This window comes from Ranitomeya imitator, chromosome 10 (assembly GCF_032444005.1).
Source record: "Ranitomeya imitator isolate aRanImi1 chromosome 10, aRanImi1.pri, whole genome shotgun sequence".
Classification (NCBI taxonomy): domain Eukaryota; kingdom Metazoa; phylum Chordata; class Amphibia; order Anura; family Dendrobatidae; genus Ranitomeya; species Ranitomeya imitator.
The window spans coordinates 129732958-129746731 of record NC_091291.1 but is presented as its reverse complement, the minus strand read 5'-3'; the positions used below and the strand labels follow the sequence as shown (position 1 = coordinate 129746731).

Here is a 13774-nt window from a genome sequence, read left to right as displayed (position 1 = left end):
GGAAATGTTATTTATTAACTATTTTGTGTCACATAACTCTCTGGTTTAACAGAATAAAAATTCAAAATGTGAAAATTGCGAAATTTTCAAAATTTTCGCCAAATTTCCGTTTTTATCACAAATAAACGCAGAATTTATTGACCTAAATTTACCACTAACATGAAGCCCAATATGTCACGAAAAAACAATCTCAGAACCGCTAGGATCCGTTGAAGCGTTCCTGAGTTATTACCTCATAAAGGGACACTGGTCAGAATTGCAAAAAACGGCCAGGTCATTAAGGTCAAAATAGGCTGGGTCATGAAGGGGTTAATCTCATTTCCTCCCTGTTGTCCAGTCATGGGGCAGGTCGTTAGTCTTCTGAAGTTGGTCCTATGTGAAGTCCTCTTTCCAGATGGTGTATTCCCTCCATTCTGGCCCTCCAGGTCATTCGGGGGACCTGCACCAGTTCTTGAAAGTTGTTTACCTCTCCCCTCTTTCCAGATTTCTCAGCTTACCTCCAGTTCACAAACCCTGTTTCCTCTAAAACTACAACATGTTCCTCTCAGGTAGCGGTGCATTGCCCAGGCTGCAGCTATCAGACGTCACTCCACTTTCCATAAGGAGCTCACCTACGTAGCAGTGGACCTTTATTGCGATGCACCATAAAAGTGGTGGCCCAACCGACCTTCCTTCCCACCTCATCTCCACTAATTGAGTTTTGACCTCCAATGTCTAATTTGGCAATAGGACTGCAGGTAAAACTGCTGCATCATTACCCAGTGGTATCTTCAGGCATTAATGGATCAATGCCGTTATTAAATCGCTGCCGTGATATATCCAGTTCTACCGCACTGTACAGTTATATCGCTCCCGTTACATTATTACCTACATTATTATCCCTGTGTTAAAGAAGACAAAAAGTTGCATTCATATTTTTTTTTTATTTGCTGCTTGCAGAAGCTTGGAAATCTCTGACTGACAAAGTACAAGAGGCAAGATCCAATGCAAGACTAAAGCAGCTGTCGTTTGCAGGTAGTGTGATTTTAATGGTCAAGTCATAAGCTAATGCTGGGATTTGCGTGAAGGGGTTGTACAGGCTTTGGGTTCCATTCTGTAGTCACTCTGTGTGACTGCAGACTTGTGAATCCTCAGAGTTCACTGTCAGGATTCTCCGGTGTCGGTGCTAGGAGCTGGCGGCCATGTAACTGCAAGTATGCGACTTGGCAACATTCTGACTAGTTGTGTCCGACCTTCCTCAATGCACTTATATTAAGTGTGACTCCATGTACTGCATGGTCACTAGCACACCAGCTTCCGGCCAAGGAGAATTCTGAGAAGCGTGGCTGTACAGATCTGATCATTTTCTCATTTTCCATGCCATGAATCCTTTATGCTACAGCTGAATCCTCATTATTGCTCTGCTTCGTTATTAGCAGAAATAGATGGGAGTTTTTATTACTCTTCATTATCACTTCATTAATGTTGTAGGTGTAAATGGGCTCAGGATGCTGGGAATCATACATGACGCGGTGGTGTTTCTTGTGGAGCAGCTCTACGGTGCAAACAAATGCCGGAGCTATAAGTTTCGCTTCCACCGTCCGGCCGGAGAAGAGGAGCCTCCTATCAATCCTCATGGGGCAGCACGGGCAGAGGTAAACCAAAGGTGAGCAAGGAATGTTACCTGGTATTTTATTATTCCTAAATTCAGTAGAATATTGATCATACACCCTCTCTGCGTAACAGGAAATCTGCCTTTGACATGTTTAATTTCTTGGCCTCCAAACATCGGCAACGTCCGGAATACAGACCAAACGATGAGGAGGAAGAAGAGGTGCAGCTGAAGTCCGTCCGGTAAGTTGGGGTCGGCGGCTGTTCTCTTCCCATACAGCTGCCCTGTGACACAGAATTGTAATGTACGACTCTTCTCCCCATAGGAGGGCCACCAGCATGGATCTACCGATGCCCATGAGATTCCGGCATCTCAAGAAGACATCGAAAGAGGCTGTAGGCGTTTACAGGTGCGTTTCTGGGGGACTGTATCTTTTCCTTTCACACTTAAAGGATATGGAGATATTTGGGCTTAAATTCTTTTACTGGAGCTTCTACATCCTCTGTGTATAAGAGTGCATGGCTGATGCAGAATGAGCTACCAGAGACCTCTCAGTGAGCGCATTGTGATAGGAAGGCAAATTCAGTATTGCAGTGTATTGTACCTGTCAGCATATCTCGGGCAGAGCCTAAAAGCTTTCAATAAAATGACAGATCTGAAGGCCATTATTGGACACCTGGCTGTCATTACAATTGATCAGCATTGTGAGGAGGAACAGATGGTTTAACAAGATGCCATCCATCAGCAAATAAGGGGTCAAACGACCGCTATTGGCGTGATCTCTGATCCTGTCCATTGCAGTAAGCAAGCGGCCCTCTGATTACAATCTTCCTTTGAGTACATGTAAAATTATATAAATATATATATATATATATATATATATATATGTATATATATATATATATATATATGTATGTATGTATATATATATGTATGTATATATATATGTATGTGTATATATATATATATATATATATATATATATATATACATACATACATATATATATATATATACATATATATATATATATATATATATATATATATATATGTGTATATATACTGTGTGTGTGTGTGTGTGTATATATATATATATATATATATATATATATATATATATATATAATCTAGATTACACTTTGGTAAATGAATTATTTTTTGCTCAGATCTCCAATTCACGGTCGAGGTCTTTTCTGCAAGAGGAACATTGATGTTGGAGAGATGGTGATCGAATATTCAGGGAACGTCGTCCGTTCTACATTGACTGACAAGCGAGAGAAATATTATGATGGAAAGGTGGGTATTGGGCCCTTTTCATTTGTTTCCTTTCCCAAAGCCAAGGGTGGGTATTGGGCCCTTTTCATATACCGTATGTTTCCTTTCCCAAAGGCAAGGGTGGGTATTGCGCTCTCTTCATATATGTTTCCTCTCCCAAAGCCGACTAACGGGGAAATTGTCACTAAACAGTCTGATGGTTAATGGGGTTGTTCAAATGTTCACTGCTGGTATAGTCTCCCATACAGCAAGAGATGATTGGCTACATTTCTTTTGAGTTTACTCTGTCGCCTCATTGGGAGACACAGGACCATGGGTGTTATGCTGCTGTCCACTAGGAGGCAACACTATGCATAATCTGAAAAAGATTAACCGTGGCTCCTCCTCTGCAGTATACACCCCTGGACGGCGTCAGCCTTCTCCATTTTAGTTTTTGCTTAGTGTCCCATAGGAGGCACACCTAAATTTTTTTTTTTTACTCCGTTTTTTCCGACGGGATTACAGATGAAGAAAAGTGGGTCTCCTGTGAGACTCCCGGCATGTCTCCTTCCTCGGCCCCCTATTATGGGGTGCCCGGTTGAAGTTGAGATGGCTATTCCCCATGTCGCTCCTTCCCCAGTCCCTCGGCTGCTGGTTCGAATTCGAGACCCCCTTCTTACCCAATTCCTTTTGGTTTCTGGGTTTAGGTCGAGACGAAGATAAAGCCCCCTGATGGTGACAGCAGCACCCTTCCTAATCCCTCTTTGGGGACATTAGGTTGAGACGCCTCAGGTAGGGCCTGTACAGGCAGCACTCTGCAGCTCCCAGCAATGGGCCAGCACACTGCGGCTGCATTCAGGGACCCCAGCCCAGCTGCGGGCTCCTGTCGGGGCCGGGGGGAGTGCAGGCAGGCATGGCACAATAGAGACACAGGGCTCCCTGCGCCCCTGTCTCTGCGGCAGCACCAGCTCTATAGTGCCTCAGGGGGACCCCTCACCGGGCCCCCCTTCTGCTTATAGCCCCACCGCAATCCTGCTTTTAAATCCGGGGGGGTCCGGTTCAGATCCAACCCCCTCCCGGACTTCCGCGCCGGCCTGGAGCCTTTCTGGGCATCAGGCATCTAATTTAGGTCGCGGCTTCGGCCTAGCTGAAGCTGCCGCCTCCTCTCCACCCCCCTTCCCGCCCCCCAGGATGACAAATATGACACTCTACAGTGGGCGGATCGAGACAGAAAGGGCGCGTTTTTACACAGCTTTGCCACCTTTTTCCAGCTCTCCGCCCCCTTCACCCCTTCCTCTTCTCGGCGGCCATTTCTGCTTCAGTACAAGGATTAACCCTGCATCTCCCAGTCAGCAGGACCAGGCCAGCCAGTCTCCGGGGGGCACAGGACTGTGTATCTTCGGTGCTGGACCTAGGGGCAAACTGGTGGGGTAAGATCACAGCTGGGTTTTCTTACTTGGCTGTGAATCAATATTCCCTATAAGACTCCCCTATAGGTTACTCTGCATAGCCAGCCCTTCTGCACTCTGTGCACTATGCCGGGCTCAAGGTCCAAGAGAACCAGGCAGGACTGCTATTATGTATTCTGCACAGCCTGCAGGACCGCTCTCCCCAGTGGCAGCTACTGTGTCAGAGCCCCAAGAAGCCCCTGCCAATGCTTCGGTGTCTAATGCCACGCCGGAATGGGTCACTCATGTCGCAATCTATGACGCAGTCTATAGATAACCTAACTTCCACATTGCTTCAGGCTCTGCAGAGTCATGCCTCGGCTATGTCCGCTACCCAGCAAAGGGAGAGCTTGACTCAGGAACAGGAGGACCCTGGCACATCCACGTCTAGGTCAGGACGCAAGCAGACCCGTAGGTAAAGTCCATCTGCGTCATCCCATAGCACACGGTCATCCCCTTCTAGGGAGAGACACCGTAGTTCCAGGTCATCTAGACCGTCCCCTTCCAGGGGCAGACAATGCAGAGCTCCGCAATCCCCCACCAGAGAAGGCCTCCGCCCCAGTTCACCCAGCAGGGGACGCCTCAGTGATACACAGGATTCGGAAGGCATCTGTGACTCTGACTCAGACAAGGAAACGGAGGGGTCCCTGATCCCAATACCCCCTAGCAATACAGCGCTAGTTGAGGACATAATCTCTTCCATCCAGTGGGTGCTGGACATTTCTGATCCGCCACCAGAGGCCCCAGAACACAAGATTTCCTTTGAAGGAGCTCTGAAGCCGCCTAAGGTTTTCTCTAACCACCCAGAGTTTAAGGCGATCCTTAAAATGCAGCTCTCACAACCTGAGAAAAAAAATTGCTAATCGCAAATATCTGGAGGCGAGGTACCCCTTCCCGCAGAAGGACACCAAGGAATGGACAGATCCACCCGAAGTGGACCCACCAGTCTCTAGGCTAGCAGCACAGACCCTCCTTTCACTGCCAGATAGCTCAACCCTCAGGGATGCAGCAGACCGACAGGTAGAACGCATGGCTGGTTCTATTTTTGAGGCTGCAGGGGCATCCCTGGCTCCGCGTTCACTTCAGTTTGGGCTGCCAAGGCCATTCTGGCCTGGGCCAAAAATTTACAAGCTGGCCTCTAAGCATCTGCTGAGCTGTCGGACCAAGCGGTTCAAATAGCAGTTGTAACAGATTACATGCTTCATGCAGCTCTGGATTCAGCAAGGAGTGTAGCGGGGATAGCATCAAACGCCATCACAATTCGGCGTATCCTCTGGCTGCGGGAATGGAAAGCGGACGCAGCCTCAAAGTCCCTCACGCACCTCCCCAACCTCAGTAGGCGAATTTTCGGTGAACAGTTGGACACGATGATATCCAACGCCACCGGGGGTAAGAGTACCTCTCTTCCCCAACTGAAACCTAAACGCACTTACAAGAAGCGTAACCAAACTTAATTCGATCCTTTTGGAACTCCTCGGGCTGGTCCGTCTCGCGTCCAGCACAAAATCATAACCGTTCCCCATGCAGGTACAACTCCCGATCGACGCAAAGGTCGGACAAGACCTGGCAGTCAAAAGCAGGCCAGTCTAAGCCCAGAGGAGGAAAATCTCAGACGTTCTCCTCATCATGACTCACGAACTCCGGAAGACACCACACCCGTAGGCGGCCGACTTTTGCTTTTTCATCAAGTCTGGCTGCCTATTACAGAAGACAGGTGGGTCAGGGAACTAGTGTCTTCCGGATACAAGACAGAGTTCACCTCCAACCCACCGGACCGATTCTTCCTCTCTGTGCCCCCAAAACCACCAGCCAAGGCTCATGCCTTCCACCAAGCGGTCTCCTCGCCTTTTAAAGTAGGAGTCATAGTACCGGTCCTTACGGCCGAGAGCTTCCAAGGGTTTTACTCCAATCTATTCGTAGTTCCCAAGAAAGGAGGCAGCGTACGGCCCATACTGGACCTAAAACAGCTCAACAAATATGTACGGGTCCGTCACTTCCGCATGGAGTCCCTTCGGTCCATCATTGCGTCCATGGAGAAGGGAGAAAATCTCACCTCCATAGACATAAAAGACGCATACCTGCATATACCTATTGCACCCGCCCATCAGAGATTTCTCAGGTTCGCAATCGACCAGGACCACTACCAGTTCGTGGCTCTCCCGTTCGGACTCGCCACGGCTCCCAGAGTGTTTACCAAAGTCATGGCAGCCACCATGGGCGTCCTGCACTCCAAAGGCATAGTAGTCGTTCCATACCTGGACGATCTACTCATCAAGGCTCCCACCTTCAAGAACTGAGAGCTCAGCGTCTCTAATCACAACCGACACTGAGTCGCATGGGCTGGTTAGTCAACCTACAAAAGTCATCACCAACCCCGAGTAAGTCTCTGACCTTCCTGGGAATGCTATTCAACACCTCCAGGTGTCTAGTGCTCCTTCCCAAGGACAAGGCACTGGCTCCCCGCCTAGGAGTTCGCATCCTCCTCCGCAAACCCCCTTGATCTCTCCGGTTTGCCATGAGAGTCCTCGGTAGGATGGGGGCAGCAATAGAAGCTGTCCCATTTGCCCAGTTTCACCTCAGGCCTCTCCAACTAGCCATTCTCAAGTCCTGGGACAGGAATCCCTTTTCTCTCGACAGGGAGTTCCAGCTAACGTCATCAACCAGGAGGTCCCTGCACTGGTGGCTCAAGCCAACCTCGCTAGCAAAGGGGAAATCCTTTTTCACAGGTCAATGGAAGGTTCTGACCACCGATGCGAGCCAGACGGGTTGGGGTGCGGTGCACCTACACCACAGGGTAAGTGGTCCCCAGTGGAAGCACCCATGCCCATCAACATCCTGGAAATTCGTGCCATCCTCCTGGCATTGAGGGCCTTCCATCACTTACTGGCAGCCTCTCACATCAGAATACAGTCGGAGGACACAGGGTTGGTTCTCTCGGCGGTCCACCTTCCGGGTGTGGACAACTGGGAAGCAGACTTCCTCAGCCGACAAGGAATAGACTCGGGAGAGTGGTCTCTCCATCCCGAATGTTTTTGCCAGATCTGCCATCGCTGGGGGACCCCGGATGTGGACCTAATGGCATCCCACATTAATGCCAAGGTCTCCAACTTCATGGCCAGAACACACGATCCGCGGTCGCTCGGAGCAGACGCTCTGGTTCAGGACTGGACCCATTTCCAGCTTCTGTACCTTTTTCCACCTCTCCCCCTGATATCCAGAGTGGTGAGGAAGATCAAACAAGAGGGAGTTCCAACCATCCTAATCGCACCGGACTGGCCCAGGCGTTCATGGTACGTCGACATCGTACAACTTACAGCAGATGCCCCCTGGCGCTTCCCCGACCGCTCGGATCTTCTATCACAAGGCCCGTTCTACCACCAGAACTCAGGGGCGCTCAATTTGACGGTGTGGCCCTTGAAACATGGGTTCTAACCCAGGCAGGGCTCCCGCCGGACGTCATTAGGACCATGACCAGGCCACAGAAGCCAGACTCTGCCAAGATCTATTACCGTACCTGGAAAGCTTTCTTTACCTGGTGCGAATCTCGTGGCCAGACCCCATTCCCTTATTCCCTCCCCAAACTACTTGGTTTTCTCCAATTGGGTCTGGAGTCCAGGCTGCCCCTGGGCTCGCTTAAGAGCCAGTTGTCAGCCCTCTCAGTACTTTTTCAAAGGTGCATTGCTACCAAGCCGCAGGTAAGGACATTCCTTCAGGGGGTTTCCTGATTGGTTCCCCCCTACAGATGACCACTAGAAACGTGGGACCTCAAACTGGTCCTGACAGCATTGCAGGAACCACCCTTCGAACCCCTTAAGGAGGTCCCGCTCCGCCTTCTATCCTAGAAGGTGTTTTTTCCCGGTGGCAATCACCTCGCTACGCAGGGTGTCTGGACTGACAGCACTCTCCTGCAGACGGCCCTTTTCACCAGGACAAGGTAGTCCTCCATACGGTCCCATCCTTCCTTCCGAAGGTTGTGTCCAACTTCCATCTCAATGAGGAAATTTCTCTGCCTTCCTGGTTCATAGAGTGGAAAAGGCTCTGCATACGCTTGACCTTGTCAGGGCATTGTGTATATATGTGTCTAGGACTGCGTCCTTCCGGAAGTCTGATTCTCTTTTCCTTCTTCCGGAAGGCGGCAGCAAGTTCTGCGAGCTTCCAAAGCTACCCTTGCTAGGTTGATCAAATCCACCATACAAGAGGCCTACCGCCTTAATAATTCTCCTCTTCCAGCCGGTATTACGGCACACTCTACACGGGCAGTAGGGGCCTCCTGGGCCATTCGGCACAACAAGTGTGTAAGGCGGCCACTTGGACTAGCCTACACACGTTTACTAAACACTACAGAGTTCATACCCAGTCCTCAGCGGACGCGAGCCTTGGTAGATGTGTTCTGCAGGCGGAGGTGTCCCAAGTGTAGGGGCCTGTCTACACAATATTCGTCCATGGCTTCCCACCCAGGGACTGCTTTGGGACGTCCCATGGTCCTGTGTCCCCCAGTGAGGCGACAGAGTAAAGGAGATTTTTGTGTACTCACAGTAAAATCTTTCTCTTAGCCTCTAATTGGGGGACACAGCTCCCACGCTGTTGCCCTTTCCGGGCCGTTGTTACTGTTGAGTTCTCATATTGTTTTCTTGAGCTCGTACATAGTTGCCTTCTTATAGGCATGGTTATGTTATTCATGTTACGTTCCTCCTAATGCTTTTGCACAAACTGGAGAAGGCTGATGCCGTCCAGGGGTGTATACTGCAGAGCAGGAGCCACGGTTTACCTATTCAGATTATGCATAGTTTTGCCTCCTAGTGGACAGCAGCATAACACCCATGGTCCTGTGTCCCCCAATTAGAGGCTAAGAGAGGAAGATTTTACGGCGAGTACACAAAAATTTCCTTTTTTTTCCCCCGAGTTTTGTTCTTAAAATTATTTACAATTAATTCAGTTGGGAAACTAGACATCCTGGGTATATGCTGTGGCCACCGAGAGGCCGACAGTAAGCATTAGATAAAAAGTTAAGTAAGGTTTAATCAGAGACCAAAGACAAAAGAAGAACAAGGTTAGCAGATAAGTGACCTTAGGGTACCGTCACACAGTGCAATTTTCATCGCTACGACGGTACGATCCGTGACGCTCCAGCGTCGTAACAATATCGCTCCAGCGTCGTAGACTGCTGTCACACTTTGCAATCTACGACGCTGGAGCGATAATTTCATGACGTATGTGCGATGTAGAAGCCGTTGGTTACTATGCGCACATCGTATACGATATATGTTACACCATGCAATCATGCCGCCACAGCGGGACACTAGACGACGAAAGAAAGTTTCAAACGATCTGCTACGACGTACGATTCTCAGCGGGGTCCCTGATCGCAGGAGCGTGTCAGACATTGCGATATCGCTCGAACGTCACAGATATATCGCTCGAACGTCACGAATCGTGCCGTCGTAGCGATCAAAATTTCACTGTGTGACGGTACCCTTAGGACAGGTAATCAAACTTTATTATACGGGTAGCCCACCCTTGAGCAGAATGCTGCTCTGATAACCAAACAAGTCTTTCCATGGACCCTTTTAAACACCAAATAGAAAGTCTTCATAGCCAAACTAAATCCAGGTCATGGAGAAATCTGGTGAGCAACCTCGAAGAAGACCAAGGGATCCTGGTGAAAGTAGCAGCTAAAAAAAAGCTTTTCTGTTGAGAAAATAGGAGGCCTGATCGGAGAAAAAGCTTGAGCTGCTCCTTTTAGGAAGGTCCTTTAATGGTTTAGGAGCTAGTGGGAAGGAGAGTGCTGAGTGCCTGGCAGCGATTCAGATTCCTTGAAGAATGGAGAGGATTCTTGAAATATGGACGAGTTGATCAGGATGAAGGTCTGTCTGTCTCCCGTCCTTTCCAACTCCCAGCCTTCAAAGACTTAACATCTACAGAAAGGCGTTTTTGCTTCCTTTCCACTAAAGGGAAAGGAAGCAAAAACACTGTGGAGGACAAGAAACATACCTTTGAAGGAAGAAGGATCTTTCGAGCTTGGAAGTCCGGAACTGGTTGCATTTGGTAAGAGTCTCCCTCTACCTAAAACAGTAATGATAATTTGGTAAACTGAATTGCAACCATGATGGGCAGAACTTGCAGCGATGAGTCCCAATCTCTTGGACAGATAATTTCTCTTAGGGTAGGAGCGCTCTTGGTGTAACTTTACCGAAAACTATGCCAAAGAAAGCAATTTTCTGAGAAGGTGAGATGAAGGACTTGTGGTTCTCCAACTGAATGGGGACAAGGTGCCGAGAGAGTAACTCAAAGACAGTTCTGGTTGCTCTTTCTGGAAGGTGCCTTTTAGCTGGCCATAGCTGCGATGGTCACCATTCTGAGACATCACAAGAAGCGCCATGACCAGGAAGAGGACTTTAGAGATCACCCATTGGGCATAACAGGGAGACAACCATCTGTTCTGTTCTCCGTTCTAAAGAGAGGAAAGGGAGGAAAACTTAAAATCATCATGGAGGTCCTACGGACTGTAGAGAAGAGGTATATGGGGGTTGACGCTCTTCTTGTGACAACAGCTCGTTTCGACATTTTCTGTGCCATAAAAGCTTAACATAGCTATGAAAGTGTCACTGGCAGATAATTTGTCACTGTTTTTCTCCCCTGTAGGGTATCGGCTGCTATATGTTCCGTATAGACGACTCGGAGGTGGTGGATGCCACGATGCACGGCAACGCCGCTCGCTTCATCAACCACTCTTGCGAGCCCAACTGCTACTCCCGAGTTATCCCAATCGACGGACAGAAACACATCGTCATATTTGCAATGCGTAAAATCTACCGCGGGGAGGAGCTTACCTATGACTACAAGTTCCCCATCGAGGATGCCAGCAACAAGTTAGCGTGCAACTGCGGGACCAAAAAATGCCGCAAGTTTCTCAACTGATTTTTCTAGGAAAAAACTTCCAAATTCTAAAGAGAATAGGGGGGAGTCACTCCCGACATGCAGGAAGCATGCGGCCACCGGTTTCTCCACATCGAAAGTTTTCTGTTCTGTGGCGGAGAACGCGTTGCACAGCCGAATAACATCTGTATATCCGTAGGGCACATGCTGTAACGTGTAAGAAGGACCATACTTAATGGTGACAACTTGCAGCATAGAACGAGCATGGTGTATATGTAAACTGCTTTGCTGTCGCTTGGCAGTGATTTTAGTAGTTTTTATATTTTTTTTATTTATTTTTGTATATGTATCCAACTTTGCATGGCACTGTTGGGAATCCAAGTCGTGACTTTCTTTTCTTTTTTTTTTTTTTACCCGAAAGGGCAGGTGGACTCTACTTATCTGATAGGGTACAGAAGACCACCTCATATGAGGTCTGCTGTAGGAAGATGAACGTGGGCACCTCGGCAGAAAGTCGAGACGCGTTTTGTAGTCCTAGAGAACGTTTGACACTCATGTTTTTTTGTTTTGTTTTTTCCCCCGACTCTCTTCGGAGAGCCAGATTCCTGCATACCTCTCATCCTTCACTGAGGTACGTTCCTTCTGATCGTAACCTGAAGGATCCGTTAACAGCACTGACTACAGAAGGCAAAATTAGAAGGTAGCAGAGACCCTCAATGCCTCCGAAGAGGTTCAGGTAGGCTGTCGAGGGGAAGGGGGTGTAAAGAGATTGACACTCAGGAGCTGCAATATCTTCAGGGCATTAGATAGCACTGACTTCTGGAAAAATCAAGAAAGAACGGATAATGTTATACCCTAGAAATGGAAGCGACTGAAAGTTTTTTATTATTTTATTTAAAAAAGCATAGACCAATCATCGTATTTTGGAGGGAATGATGACATGGGGGCAGCAGTGACTTTCCACTGTACCTCTTAAAAAAACAAAAACCAAACAATACTTTTGGAATGGATTCTCGCGGAAGATCACGAATGTAATGACTAAAAGAACGGTTCAGAATTGCCCCAAATTGCAGGAAATTCTATTTATTTTCTATTTAAAAGATTTGTGAAATCATGCAATATGGCAACGTGTACTCTTTCTACAGGAGCGAGGAACAGGTTATGTTTACTATCGGGGGTAGTTGGGGGGATTTCTTGACACTACCCAGGACTTCAGTGCCCCTTTCCCCCTTGAAAATCACATTACAAAGCAACCCCCTTTTTTAAAAAAAAAAGTTTAAACCACAGCTGGAATTGAGAACGAGGCAAAAACGCTCTCACCACTTTCTGACACCCCACCCACCCCGATGTGATCGTTCACCTCCCACCTTCCGTTTACATCCTCTTATTTTTCATAGTATTTAAAGCAAAAAAGAAAAAAAAAATTTTTTTTTTACAAAATGTAAATACTCTATATTTTTCTATTGGAAGCACTTAAGTTTCGCTAAGAAAGCACTTAAAGTGGGGGGGGGGGGTATGGGAAGTCTTTTCCAAATTTGGTGTATTCAAATTTATTTTTGAAGATGTATTTTCTTTTTTGGGGAGGGGGGGATCTGTGAAATGAATTATTTTCTCATCGGCTGCTGAAGAGGTAACACTTGTGATGATATTAGGACATTATTCGTCGTTATTTGCCTTGTTACAACTGCGATCGTCCCTTCCTCGACGATCGTTTTATCATTACCGTAAGACTGCAGAATCTGTAAGGATCCTTATGTTTAGGAATTGTTTTTTGTTGTTTTTTTTGTACATGAATATTAACCTGTCGAAGGCTTCAGCATTTTTTAGGCTGAGGTATAAATTCCATGATATCTGAAGACTGGGTCGAGGGTTTACGTCCATACCGATCTCTCAGGTAGAATTTCCTAGGTTACATGTAGAGCTGACTATTTTCTTGCTTGTTGGTTGAACCCTTTGACTGGCTTACATATCGCGTGGAGTGTGCTGGAGCTCAACGGGCAAGGTCTCCGCTTACCGCGTACTCCCTTGGACATGTAAAAGGGTTGTCCCATAAAGATTTGGATTGGTGGTGGTCTCAGCAAGCAAGGAACGGTGGATCAGTAGTGAGCATGTGCGACCACCACTCCCTTGCACATGCTCACTTTTGTTTATTAACCTTGATTGCTGAGAACACCACTTCCGATAATGGGGATGCTTTGATTGTAGATGGAGCAGTGTGATCACCACTCCCTTACACACAGGGAACTTTAAGTCTTTCCCCAATCTGTGGAATGGTGATAGTGGTCTCAGCAATCACAAAGTCTTCTGTGTGAATGGAGCTATAGTGAGCATGTGTGACCACCAGTTTCTGAGACTTAATCATGGGATCTAATTGGTCACACTCCCAACAACCAATGGGACAACCTCTTTAAGCTGTGGGCTTTGTTGGCCGATAAGGTCTACAAGACCTTAGTTATTTTTCTCGATCATTTCAAGCTCTTGTCCTCCATAAACATGGTGTGATAGGTTTTATTTGTCGGTGATAATCAGTGTAGCCCTGATAATGAAGGCGAGTACTTTCGTTTTCACCTTTTTCTTCAACAACCTGTCGAAGAATCTTTCGA

General features: G+C 47.6%; 1 protein-coding gene across 2 annotated transcripts in view; it reads left to right on the top strand.

The window, feature by feature from the left end:
* The window catches only part of KMT2A (lysine methyltransferase 2A), a 160156-nt gene that overhangs the window by 81590 nt on the left and 64792 nt on the right, over positions 1 to 13774 (top strand). The window contains exons 31-36 of one of the 2 annotated variants that reach the window (XM_069741275.1): positions 940 to 1014; positions 1471 to 1645; positions 1726 to 1833; positions 1917 to 2000; positions 2760 to 2889; positions 10938 to 11585. In XM_069741275.1, coding sequence (XP_069597376.1) covers positions 940 to 1014; positions 1471 to 1645; positions 1726 to 1833; positions 1917 to 2000; positions 2760 to 2889; positions 10938 to 11213 — 848 coding nt within the window. In that variant the 3' untranslated portion in view covers positions 11214 to 11585. Of the gene's footprint in view, positions 1 to 939; positions 1015 to 1470; positions 1646 to 1725; positions 1834 to 1916; positions 2001 to 2759; positions 2890 to 10937; positions 11586 to 13774 lie in introns of those variants that run through there. The other variant, XM_069741274.1, reaches the window with a different exon arrangement.